At 42.3% G+C, this 24,989-nt stretch overlaps 1 protein-coding gene across 1 annotated transcript in view; it reads right to left on the reverse strand.

Annotated features, from left to right (window-relative positions):
- The window catches only part of gpr153 (G protein-coupled receptor 153), a 61,108-nt gene that overhangs the window by 21,782 nt on the left and 14,337 nt on the right, over window positions 1–24,989 (reverse strand). Inside the window, exons 2-3 of the mRNA XM_079467065.1 lie at window positions 21,382–21,814; window positions 19,369–19,558 (exon numbers count right to left, since the gene is read on the reverse strand). Of these exons, the coding sequence (XP_079323191.1) occupies window positions 19,369–19,558; window positions 21,382–21,814 (623 nt within the window). The remainder of the gene's footprint in view (window positions 1–19,368; window positions 19,559–21,381; window positions 21,815–24,989) is intronic.

Here is a 24,989-nt window from a genome sequence, read left to right on the forward strand (position 1 = left end):
CTCGGGGTTAGGATGCGACGGCAGCAGGCGTAATGACGATACGCCTACTGCCAGTGCGCCACGCTCTCCAGGGAACTCATCTCTGTAGTCGGTGCTGTCGCGGTCCCATGTGCGTCAACCCGAGGGGGACAGGCCACCCCCGAGGACACCATGCCCAGGAGCCTCTGAAACTGATTTCAGGGGACCGCTGGCTGCTGCCTGAAAGTTCAAGCAGTTCAGCACTGACTGTGCGTGCTCGTGAGCGAGCACGCCGTCATGGAGACAGTGTTGAGTTCTCTACCAGGAAAAAGGGGAGCTTCGCGCCAGGGAGAGCTGCTCTCTTTTTCCCGGCTGACCCGTTACTGACATGCCAGGATGGCCATGGCGTAAGAGTGGAGGCAGCTTGGTCCACGGCACTGCCAGCCTCAACACCAGAGATGTCGAGACCTTACATGCCCTGGACGTTGAGCCTAGGTCAAGCTCCCCAGGTGGCCGCCGTCTGCGGATACCCGCGACTGCATGCTCCACCCAGGGTGCATTGACATAGTCCCTAGCTGCCTCCCCGCCCCGAGGGAAGAGAGGGCGATAGAGTCAGCTAGACGGAAGCGCGCCGAAGGGGGCGCTCCAGGTCCTACTGAACTCCTTATGCAGCTCGGTAAAACTTGGCACTTGAGCCGGGCCCAATGTGCGAAGTACCCAGCCGCGAGCACCAGGGCTGCACCGCAACCCGACGCTCACGGCGGTCCGAGCGAGCATGGCTGACATCTTGACGTCTGCTCTCACCTGTGCTCGACCTCCCGAGGGAGGGAGCTTCAGGGAATCGCCAGAGTCTGATGCCAGCAGGTCGCGCTCCGATGTTGCAAGGGACACCTCATCTCCACGGCTCGTGTCCGAGCGCATGCCTGAGGAATAAGATGGCTTAGGACCATCCTTGGGGAACTGCTAAACAAGCGAGACGGGGCGCGAGCGGTCCGCGAGCCGACCGGCTGACGGATTAACGCTCACGATAATCCCCACATCACCCTCGCTGCTCGCCGCCGCTGACGGCAGGGCCGTAGCCGCTGCGGTCACAGAACGGGAAGCAAACGAGGTGGTGGCTTGCTCTTGACAGAACATAGCCAACGTGACGCAACGTCTGAATAGCCGTCCGCCCGCAGTGACGCAACGTCTGACTAGCCATCCGCGCGCAGTGACGCAACGTCTGAACAGCCATCCGCGCGCCGTGCGGGCAGGACGAATCCACGAGGCTGCCACAGTGGTCGGACCCCCGAACACTTGCGGCAACCACCGTGTCCGTCCCCGTCCTCGATGAGTGTACTGCACCCAAGAGATCAGCGGGCAATGCCACGCTGAGGAAATTTCTCTTTTAGAAAAATACCTCAGGAACTGCCAGGACGCCCAGGGGAATCTCCGCTGCACCGCGTCGTAGAAATCGGCAATTCGAAGAATGTCATCAGATGCGAAGGCTCTGAAGAACAAAAGGTGAATGAATGAGCACGCCGGCTCCCCTTTTAGACCCGGATATCCGGGGGCGGAGCCCGGCATGCAAATTTCATTCGCCAATTTCATTGGCCTTTTCAAAATAGTCAGAGATGATTGGTTCTCAAGGGCGAACCCCATCTGTCGGCTTCGACACAACGTCGAGAGACCGACAGAAAGGGAACTTCATTAATCTCATTCCTTTGGAGGAAGGAACATATTTGAGTGGAGACTACTTTTTCCAGAACTTTAGATAAGAAAGGTAGATTCGAAATAGGTCTGTAGTTAACTAGTTCTCCAGGGTCCAGATGGGGTTTTTTGACAAGGGGCCTTATAACAGCCACCTTATATGCTTTAGGCACATGTCCTAATGTCAGAGATGAGTTAATAATGCTAAGTAGAGGATCTATAATTTCTGGGAGCATCTCTTTCAGAAGATTTGTAGGTATAGGGTCTAGCATGCATGTAGTCGATTTAGATGATCTAATGATTTTCGATAGTTCATTGTGATCTATAGTAGAAAATAAACATAATTTCTCCTTAGGGGTGCTGTAGTTAGTCATATGTTCAGCGGGTTTCGCATCTGGTTGCATAGTTATAATTTTCTCCCGACTATCTTGGATTTTATTTGTGAAATAGTTCATAAAATCATCACTGCTATGCTGGTATACAGCATCAGAAGTCGCTGACGATTTATTTTTGGTTAATTTAGGCACTGTATCAAATAAAAACCTAGGGTTATGCTGGTTTTCTTCTATTAATGATGAAATGTAGGCGGATCGAGACGTTTTTAGGGCTTTCCTGTATTTTTTAATACTATCCTTCCAGGCAGTACAAAATACCTCTAATTTAGTCTTCTTAAAGTTGCGCTCCATTTTTCGTGCCGCTTTCTTTAGAGCCTGAGTGTGTTCATTTTTCCACGGTGTCGGTCTGTCATTTTTAATCTTCTTTAAGCGCAAGGGAGCAACTATGTCTAGCGTTTCCGAGAAGGTGGCATTAATATTTTCAATGGTAAAGTCAAGATCTTCAACGTTATTACTCATGCTAGAGATTTGAGACAATTCAGGCAAATTATCAAGAAACGCACCTTTTGTAGTCGAAGTTATTGTTCTACAATATTTGTAACTTGGAGTTTGATTTGCCACCATTGGGTATTGAAGCAAGCATGATACCAGATAATGATCTGAGATGTCTTCGCTCTGCTGAAGGATTTTAACATCGACCACGTTTATACCGTAAGACAAAATTAAATCTAAAGTATGATTACGAAGGTGAGTAGGTCCTGACACATGTTGACTAACGCCCATGGAGTTAAGAGTGTCTTTAAAAGCCATTCCTAAAGCATCTGTATCATTATCTACATGAATGTTAAAGTCCCCAGCAACAAGGACTCTGTCTGCAGACAGTACTAGTTCTGATAAGAACCCACCAAATTCTTTAATAAAATCTGTGTGGTGCCCTGGAGGCCTGTATACAATAGCCAGAGTAAATTTTAAAGATGTTTTGTCCTTAGTATTAGGTATTGATGCATCAAGTACCATGACTTCAAAAGAATTGTATTTAGGATTAGACTTCTGGGAAATGCTAAAAGAGTTAAGGTAAAGTGCAGCAACACCTCCCCCTCTGCCTTTTAGGCGAGGCTCGTGTTTATAATAATAATCTTGGGGGACAGACACATTTAACGCAATATAATCATCTGGTTTTAGCCATGTTTCTGTGAGACAGAGCATGTCTATTTTATGATCTGTTATCATATCATTAACAAAAAGTGCTTTTTTAGAGATCTAATATTTAGCAATCCGAGTCGTAACAGTTGATTATCTGTATTATGTTCATGTTTAGTTAGTTTAACGTTAACTAAATTACCTTTGAGAGGTTTACGCTTTATTTTATGTTTACTAATCCGGGGGACAGACACAGTCTCTATTTTATGGTGTTTGGGAGAAAGTATTATCGCATGTTGTGTATTATGTGTGTTCTGCAACCTGAGACGGCAAGCAGACCGTTGGTTAAGCCATTCAGTCTGCTCCCTGACCTGGGCCCCAGTGAGTCAAGTTTTAGCATTAAGACTATGTGCCATATTTCTAGAGAGTAGAGAAGCTCCAGCCCAGGAGGGGTGGAGACCATCACTTTTCAACAGGTCAGGTCTGCCCTCAAAACTCTTCCAGTTATTTATAAAAACAATATCATTCTGCAGGCACCACTCAGACAACCAGCCATTTAGTGATGATACTCTGCTATGTATCTCATCACCACGATAAGTGGGGAGGGGGCCAGAGAATATTACAGTTTCTGACATCGTGCTTGCGAGCTCACACACCTCTTTAATATTATCTCTAGTGATCTCCGATTGACGGAGTCGAACATCATTTGTGCCGACGTGAATAACAATCTTTTTCTGAATTTATGATTAGCCTTAGCCAGCACATTTAAATTTGACTTGATGTCAGGCGCTCTGGCTCCCGGTAAACATTTGACTATGGTGGCTGGTGCCTCTATGTTAACGTTCCGAACAATAGAATCACCGATAACTAGGGCACTTTCAGCAGGTTTCTCAGTCGGTGCGTCGCTGAGCGGGGCAAACCTGTTCAAGACTGTAGTCGGAACGTTTGAGTGATGTTTTGACCTGCGACTACACCGTCTCACAGTCACAAAGCTTCCCAGCTGCGGGGGTAGTTCAACCGGAACCGAACTGTGCGCACTAATATTGCTCGCATCCAAAGTATTTTCTAAGCTCCTTACATTCTTACTATCCTCAGATAAAGATTGGATGCGAGACTCTAATTCTGAGATCTTCTCTGTCAGCCTAGCTATTTCCCTGCATTTATCGCATGTAAAGCCCTCGCCGCTGACAGAGAAGGCTAAGCTAAACATATGACATGAGGTGCAAGTGACAATAATAAGAGAAGAAGCCATAACTCACCGGGTTTGAAGAGTAATTCCAACTTACCAAGGTTGCTCGATGAATCTTAGTATATACGCTTTAGAGAGAAACCGTTAGCACACAAGACAGCTAGAAGGCGAGATGATATTTAGCAGTGTAAACAGAAAGCCCGCTAGCACGCTTGTGCTATGCTAACGGCGCTGAGTGTTTTGGTTTAAGATTTTCAAGTAAATAACCAGGAGAGGTTATTGAGATATCAGGATAAGTTAGCAACGACAGTGATAATTAACAATGTATGCTATGAATAAAATACACTAATATGAAAGAAGTGCAAGTTAAGTGATACAACAACCTGATTCCGTGTTGTATTAGAGGGGAGAGGTGAAGCAAGTTTACTCGCACGTCCAGCCCAATCAGTCAGACCCCTGATGGAGGGAACGAGACGTTGTGTCTAGAGCTGCAACTAACGATTATTTTAATAATCGATTAATCTGTCGATTATTTGTTCGATTAATCGGATACAAATTTTTAAAAGCATTCATTTTCAACCCTTTATTGAAAAATAGAACTGACATTGCAAAACATATTTCAAAAGCTTTATTATTACTTATTATATTATTATTACAGCTTGCTGTGGTTTACATGATGCATTTCCCATCAAGAAGCCTCTCATGGTTTGCTGTTTTTTTCTGGAATTTTTTCGGGTCTCTCTGATGGTCTTTCCTCTACCTCCGCTCTGCTTTTTTAATTAATTTTTTCTCTGCTATGCTGCGCGATCAACTTTTTTTAGTCCTGTGACACACTAGATGCGTGGCGTGAGCGTCTCAGAAGCCTGGCGTGACCGTTTTTAAATCGGCTCCCATGTTAACAGGTTAGAGCTTGCACACTGCCTGCGTGAGACGAGCCGCACGGAAAACGCGCGCATGCTAGGAATTGAATCGACGCCTATATTTCACGAGACACGCAAGCGTTGGAAGCGTTTCCAGGCAAAATAGAATAGGAAAAGATGTTTATATGTAATTTTGTACACGAATACATATTAATGAATGCCATTTTGATGTTTGAAAGCTAATCATCATTTATTTGAACGTATTTTCAAATTGAATTTCATTAAACCAACATCTACACGTTACGGGGTTTACATGTCCACTGTAGAAAACATCAGGACTTAAATCATGTTTAAAATGCATTTTTGGAGATACAACAAGTGAATATTGAAATAAATTATACATTAATAGTCCTATTAAGTATGAGATATTATTACTAAAATGTTGCAAATGAATACTCCAATTAACTACTTTTTTCCATAAAATCTTCCTCCAAGAAAATGCTTAGGCTATATCCAATGAAAAGATACATTGCATTGAATGGGAATATTAATTTATGTCCATCTTAAACACATTGCATAAAGTAAACTCGTGCATCAATTGATTACGTTACATCTTAAATAACATATCTGAGAATCATCTTAATACGAATTGTGGTTCGTATTAAACCCCAAAATGTATTGGTGACTGAATTATTTTTGTTTTTTATGCTCTTAACAATGTGATTAAAAATGGAAAAAAATATGACACACTACAATAACAACGTAGTCTAATGTGTCATTCTGAGTGACGGTCCAACATAAGGTAATAAAGCTACAAAACATTTGGAAATGTTATTTAAATAAACAGACAGCCTACTTACTCATTTTTCGGATTTTGGAAGGTGTAGGTTATGTGAAAAAAGTTTAAACTTGTCGTGAATAAAAGACCCTTGTCTGTCGGCGGCCTCCCTCTATGTCACCTATAGCAGCAGCAGCGCGCCAGCGCCGCGTCAGGCACGGTGCTGGTGTGCAAAGATACAGAAAACACGACGCAGCCGCCACAGAGCTGACACGCAACAGAAACGCCACGCTCACGCCACTCAAACATGTGGCACGCGTTATAGTCGCGCGATACAACGCATCGATAATGAAATTCGTTGCCAACATTTTTAATAATCGATTTTTATCGATTTTATCGATTCGTTGTTGCAGCCCTAGTTGTGTCCCTCATACCACAACACTAGCCGTCCGCTGCAGCGATCGTGAGATGCTCTCAGGCTCCTCAGCACAAAAGGTGAATGAATGAGCACGCCGGCTCCCCTTTTATACCCGGATATCTGGGGGCGGAGCCCGGCATGCAAATTTCATTCGCCAATTTCATTGGCCTTTTCAAAATAGTCAGAAGATGATAGGTTCTCAGGGGCGAACCCCATCTGTCGGTTCGACACAACGTCTCGTTCCCTCCATCAGGGAACAGAGGTTACATACGTAACCGAGACGATTCTCTACTTAGCATTATTAACTCATCTCTGACATTAGGACATGTGCCTTACCTACTGTAAAATATTTTCATAGTCCATGCCCACTGTTTAATATTGTCTCAATATTGTATTCTGTATTTATTCAAACTGTATATCCTGCACTTGCTAATTGCACTTCTGGTTAGACCTAAACTACATTTCGTTACACTGTACTTGTAAAAAATAATATTTTTTATTTTTGCATTTGCCCCCTCAGATTTTTGAACAGTCAGTTTTGAAAGCAACCTCTAGTTAGGCATCTATTAATCAGTTGCATGATTCTATAGTAAGAAACTATATCAGTTATGTGCTGCTCCCTCTTCATCTGTTATTATCACATACAGGAGCTTAACATTTATCAATCCGGCTACAGAAGCAACAGCGCTGGCTAATGATGTAATCAGTGTCTGGGTGCAGTCAGGAACTCAACTCACGTAACAAGACTTACAGACTATTTCTATGCAGCATTGTTAAGGCTAAGCATTTGTCACCCACATTCATTTAGACCCCACGACAATAGTGGGGGGGGGAACGGACCCATGAACTGGTTCTTTGACTTGAAGTAGTGCTGCCCTGATCAATTGGTGTATGTCACAAACTACTGAGTTTGAGAGCTGCTTTGTTGTAGTCTGCGCAGTTGAACACACCTCTTGGCAGTTGGGACAGCATCGTTTCAAGTGAGTAACTTTTATCTACAGTATCAACATGTGGTGAGGAAGGCGAGACGAGAGCCGTGAGGCGGGGCCGGTGGTGCGTGAGTGATAAGAGCAATCAGCTTTGCGCGCACCGGTCCCGCATCTCTCACGGAGGAGATCGGGAGCTTAAAAGGATGACCGGCAGGACTGTTGATGAGAGAGGACCGGGCCCGGACATTGTGTTAAGTTTGTGTTTGTTTTATGGCCGGCAGTCGACCGTGAGGTGGCTGCCGGTCTTTACTTTCGTGTTTATTGTTTGTTTAATTAAAGTTTTATTGTTTGAATGTCCGCCGGTTCCCGCCTCCTTCCTTCCCTTCTATGGATCTTATTACACAACACTTCAATTTCAGGGTTCAAAGACTGACAATTGAGGAAAATATATTTTATAATCCTTAAATATACAGGTGCTGTTCATATAATTAGAATATCATCAAAAAGTTGATTTGTTTCACTAATTCCATTCAAAAAGTAAAACTTCCATTCAAAAAGTAAAATCACACAGACTGATTTTCAAATGTTTATTTCTTTTAATTTTGATGATAACTGACAACTAAGGAAAATCCCAAATTCAGTATCTCAGAAAATTAGAATATTACTTAAGACCAACACAAAGAAATACTTTTTAGAAATCTTGGCCACTGAAAGGTATGAACACGAAAAGTATGAGCATGTACAGCACTCAATACTTAGTTGGGGCTCCTTTTGACTGAATTACTGCACATATGCGGTGTGGCATGGAGTCGATCAGTCTGTAGCACTGCTCAGGTGTTATGAGAGCCCAGGCTGCTCTGATAGATATTCAGCTCTTCTGCATTGTTGGGTCTGGCATATAGCATCTTCCTCTTCACAATACCAAGATTTTCTATGGGGTTAAGGTCAGGCGAGTTTGCTGGCCAATTAAGAACAGTGATACCATGGTCCTTAAACCAGGTACTGGTTGCTTTGGCACTGTGTGCAGGTGCCAAGTCCTGTTGGAAAATGAAATCTGCATCTCCATAAAGTTGGTCATCAGCAGGAAGCATGAAGTGCTCTAAAACTTCCTGGTATACGGCTGCGTTGACCTTGGACCTCAGAAAACACAGTGGACCAACACCAGCAGATGACATGGCACCTCAAACCATCACTGACTGTGAAAACTTTACACTGTACCTCAAGCAACTTGGATTGTGAGCCTCTCCTCTCTCCAGACACTGGGACCCTGATTTCCAAAGGAAATGCAAAATTCACTTTCATCAGAGAACAGCAGTCCAGTCCTTAGCCCAGGCGAGACGCTTCTGACGCTGTCTGTTGTTCAAGAGTGCCTTGACGCAAGGAATGCGACAGCTGAAACCCATGTCTTGCATACGTCTGTGTGTAGTGGTTCTTGAAGCACTGACTCCATCACTTCTTTGTGAATCTCCCCCACATTTTTGAATGGGTTTTGTTTCACAATCCTCCAGGGTGCGGTTATCCCTATTGCTTGTACACTTTTTTCTACTACATCTTATCCTTCTGCTTGAACACAAAGCTCTGTGAACAGCCAGCCACTTTTGCAATGACCTTTTGTGTCTTGCCCTCCTTGTGCAAAGTGTCAATGTTCGTCTTTTCGACAACTGTTAAGTCAGCAGTCTTCCACATGATTGTGTAGCCTACAGACTGAGAGACCAATAAAAGGCTTTGCAGGTGTTTCGAGTTGATTAGCTGATTAGAGTGTGGCACCAGGTGTCTTCAATATTTAACCTTTTCACCATATTCTAATTTTCTGAGGTACAGATTTGGGGATTTTCCCTCGTTGTCAGTTATAACCATCAAAATTTAAAGAAATAAACATTTGAAATATATCAGTCTGTCTGTAATCAATGAATATAATATACAAGTTTCACTTTTTGAATGGAATTAGTGAAATAAATCAACTTTTTGATGATATTCTAATTATACGACCAGCACCTGTAGATTTGGAAATACATAGTGTGGTGTATTAGTTAAAATAATATATACAATATATTAAATAACACTTTTCATATATTAAGAGATTCACTTAAATTATTATAAAATGCAATATATTGCATTATATATTTTTGTTTCACAGTAAAATGACTTTTATAATCAATAATAAATCCGTATTAAAGGCTTTTTACTGGGGAGAAGATTCATAAATCAATTAGATAATGTTCTAATTTTAATTCTCGCAATGATTTGTGCTAAGTTTTGAGTATGCTTAAATCTATCAATCGTCATGCATAAGAGATATTCTCCATAATATTGCTTGAACTATATAGTTTTGTACGTACAGGACATGTTTCTGTGTGTTGTGTACACTTTCCCCCTTTAAAAAAAAATGGGTGCATGGCGCCCAGCATTCTTTACTGATTGTCCGATAGTCACCTTTATTTAAATGCAAATAAGGTCCTACTCTTTTTTCAGACAGTTATTGGCATTAAGCGCTTTTACCGATGAGCACATTATTTTAATAGCTGACAGTAACTTTTGTTTTTCTGTGATGTTCACCCCTTTAAATCATCTGTGATGCAAATGTTGTATTAATCCTCATTAGGGCAGTGGTTCCCAAAGTGGGTGGTGTGATATCTGGCTAGGGGTGCCGCCGAATCTCAGCCTTTTTCAAGTAACATATAATGATCTTTTATTATCATATATTTTAAAATATATCAAAACACCAACATATGAGCATGTCCAAACGAAAATGAACAAGCGATATATTTCATAAATTTTTACCGCCAATTGGACTGTTCCCAGGGAGAGAATCGCTCCAGTCAGCTCCACCCATTGTACTGATGCGCGCTCTTGTGGGACACGAGTACCGGGGTTGGCCCAATCACTAGTTCCATTGCTCCCCCTGCCCTCCCTGGACTGCGTTCATCGAACCGCGGGTCAATTGCTTCATCAGGCCTGCAGCTGTTTACACTGTCGCTTGTAATGACGATGAAGGAGAAGGTTGCAAAATGCATTACATTGCTAACTTCACTTTTATACATTTATGTATTTGAACCATTAGTTTTGTTTCCAAAGCTTCAGTACATAACAGCACTTTTCTCTTTGAATGTGCTGCAGAGGGCACTTTCATCTGTGAATGTACTTCAAAATGCTCTTAAGCATGCTGAAAGCAAACAGAAATGAGATATAGGACTACAGCTCTCTGCTTGGAACGCGCCTGTGACGCTCGTCAGAAAAGTGAGTGAAACACACACACAAGCACACATTTTTACCAAATAATACGTCATTAATAGCGGGTCACTTCAGCTATTTGGTACGATTGCATTCATATCAGCAGTGAAGCCTACTGGAAGCCTACGGAAGACAGCGATCACATCACCCAAACAACACTTTCTGACGATAATCGAACCAGGGTAAGCACCAAAAGATCTATGAGTTGCACTATCCTCAATCTGTCCCCAAATCAAGAGGCTGTGCTCCCAAAAGCAGGCCCATGTATCCCATTAAAATACCTGTTCCAAGCTTTTTCGGTTGTAAGGTCAGGTTTAAACAAATCAAATAAGAACCTAAACAAAAATGTAATGCAATTTGTTTATTATTATTTAACGAATTATGTATCAATCTTTATTCTAATGTGTTTTGTACCAACGATTCCCACATACAGGCTAGCAGACAAAGAAGGGATGCCCACTGGAGCTAAGCAGGGATTGGTCCTTCGGATGAGATGTTAAACAGAGGTCCTGACTCCCTGTGGTCATTAAAAATCCCAGGATTTCCTTTGAATAAGAGTAGGGGTGTAACCCGGCATCCTGGCCAAATTCGCCCATTAGCCTCTATACATCATGGCGTCCAATTGGCCTGGTAACTCTGTCTCTTCTCCACCAATAATATGGTGTGTGGTTGGTGTTCTGGTGCAATATGGCTGCTGTCGCATCATCCAAGTGGATGCTGCACATTGGTGGTGGTTGAGAAGATTCCCCAATTCAATGTAAAGCGCTTTGTGTCGGGTTCCCGGGGCTAGCACATGTACTTTTGGTCCTTGTTGTATGTGGGTGACTGTTCAAGCACGTGGGGACTGTTTTGACAGCCATATGTATTCAGTCTGTGTGTTTATGCGTCACACCTGCCGACTCCCATTAGTGTCCTCATTAGCTCACTGTCTGCATCTGGTGTTCATTTAGTTTTCCCTATTTAGTCTCTGCCACGGCACAATCCCTTTGTGCGATATTTAACTTTAGTTTTCACGTACCCTGGCTTCTTATACCCAGTTTATTCTTGTCTTGCCCTGTCCACTGGATAATCTTGTCTTGCTCTGTTCGCTGGATATCTTGTCGGGTGTATGCGTGTCGTTTTTGTATTACCTCTATTTACGTTTCCTCAGATAGCTCTGTCTCCCCACACCCGCTGGAATTATTCCCACCACCTAAGCGTCACCCATAGCGGGCTTCGCCGCCGTCGAGAGTATCCCAGACGTTGCGGGCTGTTGTCTCTCTACTCGCTGCTACACCAGAGAACAAATCCCAACTCAAACTCCACACGAGATCACCGACGCCACTGGCTGTAGACTCTCCGCTCGCTGCTATCGTCTCCAGCGCTCATTGGGTCTCTCCGCGGCTGAATGGACGTGCGCTTCCTGCCTCTGCTGCCGACTGTTGTCTTTCCTCTTGCTGCACACCGAAGAAAGAAAATCCCGGCACAAACTCCACACGGGATCGCCAACGCCACTGGGTGTGGATTGTCTTTAAGTTGGTGCCGTCTCCTGCACTCACTGGGTCCTTCCGCAGCTGGTCGGACATTCGCTTACCATCTTGGCTGGCACTGCCGTACACTGGGTCCCCCAGTTGGACGTCCGGCTGGTCGGTCATCCCCAGCTCTGTTGGACTCTCTCTGACTTTGTCTGTGTTGCAGTTCAATAAACCTCTTTTTACCCCTGCAAGTGGATCCGAGTGCCCAGAAACGTGCTATATAAATGTAATGAATTATTCTTAATACAGAAAATTATTCATATCAGTCTATTAGAATAGTTTACATGTGTCATTGAGTTGTAAAAGACAGTTCATTCGAATGAGTTGAGTACTATTGGGTTGAGATCTGGTGACTGTGGGGGCCATGTTCAAGAAACCAATTTGAAATGATTAAAGCTTTGTGACATGGTGCATTATCCTGCTGGAAGTAGCCATCAGAGGATGGATACATGGTGGTCATAAAGGGATGGACATGGTCAGAAACAATGCTCAGGTAGGCCGTGGCATTTAAACGATGCCCAATTGGCACTAAGGGGCCTAAAGTGTGCCAAGAAAACATCCCCCACACCATTACACCACCAGCCTGCACAGTGGTAACAAGGCATGATGGATCCATGTTCTCATTCTGTTTACGCCAAATTCTGACTCTACCATCTGAATGTCTCAACAGAAATCAAGACTCATCAGACCAGGCAACATTTTTCCAGTCTTCAACTGTCCAATTTTGGTGAGCACGTGCAAATTGTAGCCTCTTTTTCCTATTTGTAGTGGAGATGAGTGGTACCCAGTGGGGTCTTCTGCTGTTGAAGCCCATTCGCCTCAAGGTTGTGCGTGTTGTGGCTGTAACGTGTGGATATTTCAGTCAAAGTTGCTCTTCTATCAGCTTGAATCAGTCGGCCTATTCTCCTCTGACCTCTAGCATCAACAAGACCCACAGGACTGCCGCAAACTGGATGTTTTTCCCTTTTCACACATACTTTGTAATGAAATACTTTGTTGAAAAGAGATGGTCTCCACCCCTCCTGGGCTGGAGCTTCTCTACTCTCTAGAAATATGGCACATAGTCTTAATGCTAAAACTTGACTCACTGGGGCCCAGGTCAGGGAGCAGACTGAATGGCTTAACCAACGGTCTGCTTGCCGTCTCACGTTGCAGAACACACTAAATACACAACATGCGATAATACTTTCTCCCAAACACCATAAAATAGAGACTGTGTCTGTCCCCCGGATTAGTAAACATAAAATAAAGCGTAAACCTCTCAAAGGTAATTTAGTTAACGTTAAACTAACTAAACATGAACATAATACAGATAATCAACTGTTACGACTCGGATTGCTAAATATTAGATCTCTCTCTAATAAAGCACTTTTTGTTAACGATATGATAACAGATCATAAAATAGACATGCTCTGTCTCACAGAAACATGGCTAAAGCCAGATGATTATATTGCGTTAAATGAGTCTGTCCCCCAAGATTATTATTATAAACACGAGCCTCGCCTAAAAGGCAGAGGGGGAGGTGTTGCTGCACTTTACCGTAACTCTTTTAGCATTTCCCAGAAGTCTAATCCTAAATACAATTCTTTTGAAGTCATGGTACTTGATGCATCAATACCTAATACTAAGGACAAAACATCTTTAAAATTTATTCTGGCTATTGTATATAGGCCTCCAGGGCACCACACAGATTTTATTAAAGAATTTGGTGGGTTCTTATCAGAACTAGTACTGGCTGCAGACAGAGTCCTTATTGCCGGGGACTTTAACATTCATGTAGATAATGATACAGATGCTTTAGGAATGGCTTTTAAAGACACTCTTAACTCCATGGGCGTTAGTCAACATGTGTCAGGACCTACTCACCTTCGTAATCATACTTTAGATTTAATTTTGTCTTACGGTATAAACGTGGTCGATGTTAAAATCCTTCAGCAGAGCGAAGACATCTCAGATCATTATCTGGTATCATGCTTGCTTCAATACCCAATGGTGGCAAATCAAACTCCAAGTTACAAATATTGTAGAACAATAACTTCGACTACAAAAGGTGCGTTTCTTGATAATTTGCCTGAATTGTCTCAAATCTCTAGCATGAGTAATAACGTTGAAGATCTTGACTTTACTATTGAAAATATTAATGCCACCTTCTCGGAAACGCTAGACATAGTTGCTCCCTTGCGCTTAAAGAAGATTAAAAATGACAGACCGACACCGTGGAAAAATGTACACACTCAGGCTCTAAAGAAAGCGGCACGAAAAATGGAGCGCAACTTTAAAAAGACTAAATTAGAGGTATTTCGTACTGCCTGGAAGGATAGTACAAAAAAATACAGGAAAGCCCTAAAAACGTCTCGATCCGCCTACATTTCATCATTAATAGAAGAAAACCAAAATAACCCTAGGTTTTTATTTGATACAGTGGCTTAATTAACCAAAAATAAATTGTCAGCGACTTCTGATGCTGTATACCAGCATAGCAGTGATGATTTTATGAACTATTTCACAAATAAAATCCAAGATATTCGAGAGAAAATTATAACTATGCAACCAGATGCGAAACCCGCTGAACAAACGACTTACTACAGCACCCCTAAGGAGAAATTATGTTTATTTTCTACTATAGATCACGATGAACTATCGAAAATCATTAGATCATCTAAATCGACTACATGCATGCTAGACCCTATACCTACAAATCTTCTGAAAGAGATGCTCCCAGAAATTATAGATCCTCTACTTAGCATTATTAACTCATCTCTGACATTAGGACATGTGCCTAAAGCATATAAGGTGGCTGTTATAAGGCCCCTTGTCAAAAAACCCCATCTGGACCCTGGAGAACTAGTTAACTATAGACCTATTTCGAATCTACCTTTCTTATCTAAGGTTCTGGAAAAAGTAGTCTCAACTCAAATATGTTCCTTCCTCCAAAGGAATGAGATTAATGAAGATTTCCAGTCTGGATTTAGAGCACATCACAGTACAGAGACTGCTCTGATTAGAGTTACAAATGATCTGCTTATGGCGTCCGACCGAGGTTGTATCTCCTTATTGGTGCTGCTAGATCTTAGTGCTGCATTCGACACCATTGACCACAGCACGGTCCTACATAGACTCGAAAATGATGTCGGTATTAAGGAAATAGCTTTGAAATGGCTTAGATCTTATTTATGCGACCGTTTCCAATATGTAAAAATAAACAATGAGGTATCACGCAAATCGCAAGTCCAGTACGGTGTACCACAGGGCTCAGTACTAGGGCCTATGCTCTTCGCATTATACATGTTACCCCTAGGAGATATAATAAAGCGACACGGAATAAGCTTTCACTGCTATGCTGATGATACGCAACTTTATATTTCCTCGAAGCCTCACGAAACACAGCAATTCCATTGAATAGTGGAATGCATTGTCGATATAAAAAAGTGGATGAGTAGCAATTTTTTATTACTGAACTTGGACAAAACTGAAGTGTTACTTATCGGACCGAAAACCGCCCTACGTAACAACCAAGAATACTGCTTAACTATTGATGGATGTTCCATAAAACCCTCATCTTCAGCTAAGAATCTTGGCTTTATATTCGATAGTACTCTGTCATTTGAGAACCAGGTTGCCAACACCTGTAAGATTGCGTTTTTCCATCTTAAAAATATATCTAAATTACGTCATATGCTGTCATCATCAGATGCGGAGAAGCTTATACATGCCTTTATGACATCAAGACTAGATTACTGTAATGCACTATTAGGTGGTTGCCCTGCAGGCCTATTACAAAAACTCCAACTGGTCCAAAATGCGGCAGCTCGAGTTCTTACACGTACAAAAAAGTATGAGCATATTAGCCCGGTTCTGTCAACATTGCACTGGTTACCTATAAAGCATCGCATAAATTTTAAAATCTTGCTTATTACCTATAAAGCCTTGCATGGTTTAGCTCCTCACTACTTGAGAGAACTTCTTACGTATTATAGTCCATCACGCGCACTACGCTCTCAGGCGTCAGGTCAGTTGGTAATACCTAGAATTTCAAAATCAAGTGCAGGCGGCAGATCCTTTTCTTATCTAGCGCCTAAACTTTGGAACAGTCTTCCCTGCAATGTCCGGGAGGCGGACACACTCTGTCAGTTTAAATCTAGACTAAAGACACATCTTTTTAATCTTGCATACACTAGATTATCATAATATATGTATTTCAAAGATCTAGGCTGCACTAGTTAGATCAACCGGAACCAGGGACACTTCCAATAACAACTGATGCATTTGTTGCATCAAAGAGTGCAGAACAGTACTCTACTCTCAGCCAGTCTTGTCTCATTGTTCCAAGGTTCCAAGAGCGGAGCGGGCAGGGCGCAATCCATTCCTAGACCTGACAAATGCTGGACGAAGGAAGTGACGTCCCTACAAAACTTCAGCCACTATTAGATTATTAATGATAATTTTAAATCTAATTTATTTTTATTTTCGCCTTGTTGTGCAAGCACTGTTGAGCTTGTGCAGAGGCTGCAGTTTTTGCCAGAGGGGAACTGGAATCCCCTGGTTAGGCCTGGTTTCCCTCCGAGGTTTTTTTTCTCCTCCAATGGAGTTTTGGGTTCCTCGCCACCGTTTGCATACTGTTTTGCACTGTTTTGCCTGGCCGGGGGGGCTGCTAGAATTTGGTTGTCTTATTTAATTAACACTGCATTTAGGAATTTATTGTGTGTCTGATATTTGACCTGTGTTTTGAATTCCATAACCTTTTATGTTTTACTTATAGTCATTTTTTTCTTGTACAGCTGCTTTGTAACAATGAAAATTGTAAAAAGCGCTATATAAATAAAGCTGACTTGACTTGACTTGACTAATCACTAGAAATGGTTGTGTGTGAAAAACCCAGTCACTGAGCAGATTGTGAAATACTCAGACTGGACAGTCTGGCACCAACAACATGCCACGCTCAAAATTGTTTAAATCACCTTTCTTTCCCATTCTGACATTCAGTTTGGAGTTCAGGAGATTGTCTTGACCAGGACAACACCCCTAAATGCATTAAAGCAACTGCCATGTGATTGGTTGATCAGAAAATTGCATTAATGAGAAATTGAACAGGTGTTCCTAATAATCCTTTAGGTGAGTGTATATATACGATCTTTTGATGCAGAGATAAATGTTTTGTTAAATAGTTACTATGTTAATATGTTTGTTGATATGGGCGTGGCATCAAAGCTTAATGAAGTTCCTGGGATACTGATTGGTTGTCTGAGTAAAATTAGCCCACCTGCTTGAATCTACGACACTGTGCTGCAAAGATATCCACCTGGACCTATTAAAATGGAAGTCTATGGGATTGGTTGCTAGGTTGATGTAAAGGGTGGCAATGGGCATGGCTTCATAGCTTCATGATGATGCTGAGAGATTTACATGAGTAAAATGAGCCCACCCCCTTGTCCCTATGAGGTTATACTGCAAAGTTATTTATCATGGGCCATTTCTAACACCTTATATGGGCATATTTCCTGGCCCATTATAAGTCTACACCCTCCGCTGGTCCCTTATAAAAGTCATAACACACCATTCCTCAATAAGCTGCTCATTCATGGGCCTACGTTGAACGGTGCGAGACAGTGCAAGAATGTGCTGAGATTTTGGTAGAAAAAGAGGCAGAATAATAATATGCTTGCAAGATAACAATAGTGATGCTTTGCATTCTGCAAGCACCATTAATAAACAAAGAGCTACCTTGGTTTTCTTTCTAATGTTTGTTCGGTAAAGAGTTTGACTAAACTTTATTTTTCCTGCAGAAGTAGGCATGTTTGTTGACGTTTGGTTCAAATAGGTGTGTTTAGGGCGGTTCATGCTGGCCTGAAAGTTGAGACACGTCTTGAATTTGGCCCTGCAGCCGAAGGTTTGAGGCTACTGGCTCGGCCCGGCTCGAAGAAAGTCTTAGCTCGCCCTTGTTTGATAGGGGAAAGCCGGCTAATGATGTTGATTTAAGAAAATCTCTCACTTATCACTAAAAAAAGAAAGCCCTAAAGAGACTCTTAAAATGTAAAATCGTACAGTATTAAGAATCAACTGAATGCAAACTTTTGAACTCACAAATTTTTGTAAATTCAGTTACTGTATTATTTTTGTGTTGTGGACTAAACATCTGTTATGGGCAAATTAAATACACCAATTAATTTAGGGTTAGAAGTATTTCTTAAGGTGTGTGTAAACTTTTGACCAACACCTTACAAGCACACACACACACACAAAGCAAACACGTCTGGTTTATTGTCTCCGTGGGGACATTCTATAGGCATAATGATTTTTATACTGTACACTGTACAAACTGTATATTGTATCCACTTACCCTACCCCTAAACCTAAATATCATAACAAGCTTTTTGTATTTTCAAAAATGATTGTTCAGTATGATTTATCAAGGTTAGTGTCAGTTCTGGCAGCTCACATGAGTCAAGTTTGCATCAGCCTATCACATCAGGTGGAGCTAATAATTGTTAACCAATAGTCATACAATACAAACTAGACAGCATCCTATTTAAGTTGCCTTTCTTTGATCAGCTGTTTAATCATGGTGCACTCAAAGCCCACCTCCATCCACATCTCCACTATATCTGCCAGATCATTTTAATTTAATCCTGTTACGCATCTTGAACTTTTCTGGTTCCCCATGTGGGGGACATGTATTGCTGCAATCCCGCTCTGTCTATGCAAGGCTGCATGGACGGGTGGAGTGTTTGGCCAAAACAGTCTCATTCTACCTTAAATATTGCAAAATTTATCCAAAGTGACTTACATTGCATTGTACTATACATTTGTTTCTAAGTATGTGCAATCCCCTGAGATCGAACCACTGGGCTACAGGAAAGCTATCAATATAATTACAAATAAGCTTCTTTTGCCCGTGGATATAAAAACAAGGCCACATAAACAGTTGGTGAAAAGTTTACATACACCTTGCAGAATCTGGGGAAATGTAGAAAATATATGCACTGTATACTGCTAGTCAACGGTTTCGGGTCCTCAAATAATAAGTTGTATGCCTTCATATACAAACTTTTAAGATCAGTGACCGTAGTTTTTGATTTGAGGCATGTAACCATCTCTTCTTTTTATGCTTCTCTAACTCTCATGTTGACTTTAAAGTTTTTGAATTGGCCGTAAGATTAATAATACAATAACTCTACTATCATTTATCTTGAATAAACATATAAGCGAAAAGCTAAAACATTGATGTTGCGTTATTTAATAAATAAACTAAATGCAGTAGCAGTTACATGCATTTGTCACGTTGAACACGGCTTTTGAAACATGCTAAAGGAAGCCTAGTGGTCTGTACCTTCATCCGCATCGTCGTTGGACATGATGGCCACGCATTTCTCCCAAACCATCTTAACGTCGGCCCTGTAGCGATCACAAGCCCACAGAAACATGGGCAGGAGGATGGACTGAGCAATGGAGCACCAGAGGACACACAGGACCATCCAGCTGTAAGAGCGATCGAATTTCAGACTGGCAAAGCTCACCACCTGAATGAGACCAAAATTAAGCGCTGACATTAGTTACATGTGCCTGTGAAATGGATGTGGTCAAAGTCAAACTTTAAACAATTTTTATAACGCATAATATGTTGGAACATTAATAAATAAGGTATTTACAAAGCAATATCAGAATTCCGAGTTGATTCAGCATGATTACGTCCTTAAAACTTACCTGGAATGAACCATATTCGTTGCAACAACGTACCAAATAACGTTTCTGGGGCATGACGAGCATGTCCCAACAACCAAACAGGCACGTTATTAAAATCGTTTTTTAATTATTTTATTTATACACATCGTCCTTCAAATGAAGGATTAATGATCCTTCACAGGCTACTGCTCAGAATGTTGAAGCAGAAGCCCATCCTAAAATGCGTCCGACATCAGGATTGGTTATTGGCTATCGACGTGAAGGACGCGTACTTTCATCTCGATTCTCCGCGGCACAGACCGTTTCTTCGGTTTGCCTCCCAGGGTCTAGCATACCAGTACAAGATCCTGCCCTTCGGTATTGCCCTGTCTCAATCGGGCAGGTTGAGGCGCGTCGTGGGTACGACAGACGCCTCCTTGCTCGGCTTGGGTGCTGTTTGCAACAGGCATGCATTGTCGGGTCGTTGGACAGGCCCCCACCTGCAGTGTCATATCAATTGCCTAGAGTTGCTGGCTGCTTAGCTTGCTCTTGAGAGGGTCCTCTCATTCAGGGCAAGCACGTGCTGCTCCACTCGGACACTCATATCATGGGAGTCCTCAATCAGACAGCTGATGCGCTCTCTCAACAGGTTACTCTCAGCAGAGAGTGGCGACTCCACCCCCGCGCCATCCAGCTCATTTGGGAGAAGTTTGTGAAGCAGCGTTAACCAATATGTGCCGGAAAGCACATTTTGTCTAGTATTCTTGCAAGCACAGTCTTCAAAGAGTTAAATAAAGTCTTGAATGAATGCAAAGAGTAGTGAAAATAGAAAGCCCAATAGAGCAGCAGCTCTTAAACATGCTGCTTTGACTCTCCTGTTACTAATGTTAATCAAAGAACAAAAGAAAATAAGAAATCAATGTGATTTTGTAGCTTTAATGAGGATTCTTCTGTATTTCATGTATTTAGTGTTCACGAGTTCGCCCTCGCCGATAAACAGCTCCTTGTTGGGATAGATGGTAAAGCATGGGAATGCAGGTTATGCGTATTTGGGGTGTTGTACAGGGAGTGGTCTCCGAGCTTGCCGGATCTATCCGAACCCAGAGCACTCTACCCTGCTCAGAGCAAGTGCTCCGGGCTCGGAACGGCTCAAGCCCAGAACACACCCCCCCCCCCCCGAGGTCCTGCGGGACTTAGAGAAAATGAGAGGAGCTGGGGTGGAGGAGGGATGCTTATCTGGCAAGATGCATCAGGTAAGATTGTTTGTCTATTTATGATAGAGCTTGCTGGAGCTGATAGGGTAGATACAGTGATTGCTGATGGTGAACCAGCCTAGATCATTAAGTAGAGATTTACAACAATAACAAATCTTAGTTCTAACAAACAGAAAATGTTACTCACATACTAATCTGAATCATATTAACCTCTTCTGGCCGTTTTTATTATTGTATACTGTTGTCTGAGGTCTACTTCTGAATTTCGCGTGGTTTTACATTCGTAAACATCAATAAGTAATAGGCTAGTAATTTTCTAGCTCTCTTCTGAACTCTAGACAGACTCAATGCAGATAACTTTGAGTGGTTTCTCAGGAGAAGAAACATCCTTGCTGCTTAGTCACTTTTTGACACTGAAGAATCATATCAGAATCATCATATTCTTTAAAAAGAAAAGAAAGACTCACCAATATCGGGAATCCAGTTAGAAAGTCGTATATAAAGACGATTCCACTGATCAGATAGGTGATCTGCAGCGATGTCTTGACGGGTTCCGAGCCATCAATGGACGAGCGCCTCTTTCCCTGAGCGTCCTCCACTACGATAGTGGGCACGTTGAATTTGTTTTTGTCTGCGTTTTGGCCCGTCTGGAAAGAGAAGGTGTGGAAAAGGGCGATGCCGATACAGATGACACCCATTGCTACGCTGCCGCTGATTAGCAATAGAAAGCAGACACCGAAGCCCAAGCCGATCTCTGTGACGATGAAGCGGCAGTGATCGTGGGTGTAGAAGCGTTCGGTGGTATCGTGCCAGCCCACGGCTGGCAGTGTGGACAGGATGAAGGAGACCATCCAGATGCCCATGACTGTATGGACCGCCTGCTTCTTGGTGTTACTCAACCTGGTAGAAGATACAGAAGATTCAAAATTTGAATTCTGAGAAGTCAAACGGCCGAGTAGGATTATAGCTTTTATTGTTTTTTCTTGCCATCAGCATGTTACTGTTCTAAGTTGTTGTTAACTGGCCAAAGTCAAAAGAGTTCCGCTAAAGCCACACCAATTGAGGTTGCATTCATGCCCAAAGCACAAAATGTACAGGACAAAAAAATACTTTATAAAAACCCTATAGTTTTCTTTCATAGTTCTTTTTTAAATTGTCTGCTTTGAATTTGTGAATCAATGTAAATGTAATTTAATTAATTTTGATTTATATAAAAAATTATAAAAAATGACAAAAAGAAAAACATGTTATTATCACATATAATATGACATATGTATGACATATCGCTTATTGCTCCCTGAACTCTTTGTAAGTCGCTTTGGATAAAAGTGTCTGCTAAATCACTAAATGTAAATGTAATAATAAATAACATACAACCTTAAAAGTGATCAAATGAAATACATACACATTCATTCAAATTCTCTGCCCTACACACTAGTGCTGCACGATTAATCATATCGCAATCGCGATGTCAGGCTATGCGATTACATGACGGCAAAATGTTGCGATTATATTAAAGAAAGAAGCGCATTCGTGGACATGACAAGACATCCATTCTAAGAGATATGTAACCATTTTCTATGCGAGAAAAAAGAGGTGCACATTATGTGCTATGGAAGGCTGAAGATAGACATAGACTCGTTCGGCGCCGTGTCTGGGTCCATCAGATCCTTTGGAGGCGCAGTCCTTCATTGTTGTTTCAGATTTCTGCCTCCGCTTGCTATGTCATAATCACGTCAATACTAGAGCAGGCTCCTGATTGGTTAACGTGGCGTGAATTTTCGCCAAAGTTCAGATTTTTCAATTCACGTCAATCGCACCGCAAGTAGGTCTATCGCGTCTTTGCATTGACTTAATATGTAAATCACCCTCTCTTAACGCCACATCTCTCACACCCTTCAAGAAGCAACTAAAGACGTATATTTTATATAAAGACATTATATTTTACATGAATAAATGACAGGAACATGCTTAATGCTTTTCTCAGTATAAAAAATGAACACAAATCCTCCTCTCTCCCCACAGGTACAACCAAGCAATTTGTGAATCCTGGTAACTTGTGATTGCACTTCTTGTATGATTGTTGCCTCCTGCATAAGCTCACTCTCCATCACGCTTATCCTCTTTGGTTTCATCTGCCCTTTCTGCCCCTAAGAAGCTCTCATTACTAGATGCTAATAGTGCAACTGACGCAGTGTGCTCCACTCTAACATCCTGCTTAGACAGCTTATACCGCTCGCATCCAGACCAGCCGTGCGACCTCCTCTGCCCCCTGGTTATCTTATGTTCTCCGTGAGCAGACTCAGGTCTGTTGAGAGAAAGTGGTGCAAATCAAAGGACCCCACTGACCATTATCACTGACCATTATCACAAAAAGCACCTGAACACGATTCCTGGTCATTCAGCGTGGATGCGTTTGTAATCAGCGCTGTATTGTTATACCGGTACTAAAATGGTCGAATCTGCCTGATGGCTCACTGCTTTGTGATTGGAGTTGGACTTTTAACATATCGACTGTCTGTCTGGAGTACAGACTTTGTAGCGGTTATTCCTTCGCACCGCACTCAAGTGCTGGATTTAAGTATGGGTTAAAGGAGAATTGCGGTCGGGGAGATTCTGTTTGCTGCAGGTGTCTGTGGATTGAGCATTGGTAACGGCGGAATCGCACCTCTTTGATCAGGAATCCATGCTTGCTGCGGGTGTCTGTGGAGTGAGCATTGGTAACTGCGGCATTGCACCTCTTTGACCAGAGATCTGTGTTTGCGGCAGGTGCCTACTTACTGACGGTCGTGTGAGAGAACCCTGGGGGATTCCTAGGACGTACTGCACATGTCGACAGTTAGAAATGTAGCGGACTGTCTACAAGCATTGTTCCGTTCAAACAATTTAGTTTTTCACGAGTTCGCCCTCGCCGATAAACAGCTCCTTGTTGGGATATATGGTAAAGCATGGGCATGAAGGTTATGCGTATTTGGCGTGTTGTGCAGGGAGTGGGCTCCGAGCTCGCCGGATCTATCCGGCTCCGGGCTCGGCTCGAGCCCAAACCCCTCCCCTTGAGGGTCCTGCGGGACTTAGAGAAAATGAGAGGGGCTGGGGTGGAGGAGGGATGCTTATCTGGCGAGATGCATCAGGAAAGATTGTTTGTCTATCTATGCTAGAAGAGATTGCGTGCTCGGCTGACAGGTGATTGCTGCTGATGGAACATTGGGGTGATTCATATGTTTAGGTTCCTCCCGAACTTTGTTAATAAAACATCATTAAGTTGTATCCTTTGTTTTTTATATATGTAGATTGTACAAGGTGTGCTTTAACAAAGAAAGAGAACTATTGTATTAATTATTCTCTCCATGTGGGTCTGACTAAAATGATGTAGTAAGCAAACCAGCTAGGCGTAGGAGCTTTATAGTCCTTATGTTATGACATCTATAGGAGTCCCCAAATCACCCTAGCTGCTCGCCAAAGCGGTCAACCTCACCGTAACATCAGTTGAACACGCCTGGGAAGCAGACGGGGTGGTGGCCACACACGGAAATGTATTGCCAAATCCAGGTCAATATAATAGATGTGCTCCAACTGAACTAAAATCTAGGTCAGGTTTGGGTTTTATCCATGTTAATATTCGTGGTTTGTTTTACCGAAATTGGATGTGGTTCATATCTGGGCAAGAAGCACAAATGCGGATGTTATAATAATAACAGAATCTTGGCTCAACAAAACTATTTTAGACAAAAAGATCAGCATCACTGGTTATAATGTTTTTAGAGCGGATAGACCAAAAGGTGTGGGGGGGTCGTAATTTACGCTAAAGAATGCCTTGAGGCTACTTTCAGGATCCATAGTTAAACAGCATGAACTATTAACTCTTAATCTGTCTTTTTCAAAGGCATGTAAACTAACTATAGTAGGTTGTTATAGACCTCCATTGGCTAGTAATGCTATGACCTTATTAGTTAGTCCTTGGGCCTCTTTGAATTACAAAGAAGTGATATTAATAGGTGATTTTAATTTAAATTGGTTGCTTCCGGTATCTGATGGTTTCAAAGCATTTTGTGATACTTATAATCTTTTTCAACTG

The sequence above is a fragment of the Barbatula barbatula genome (assembly GCF_947034865.1).
Source record: "Barbatula barbatula genome assembly, chromosome: 11".
Lineage (NCBI taxonomy): Eukaryota > Metazoa > Chordata > Actinopteri > Cypriniformes > Nemacheilidae > Barbatula > Barbatula barbatula.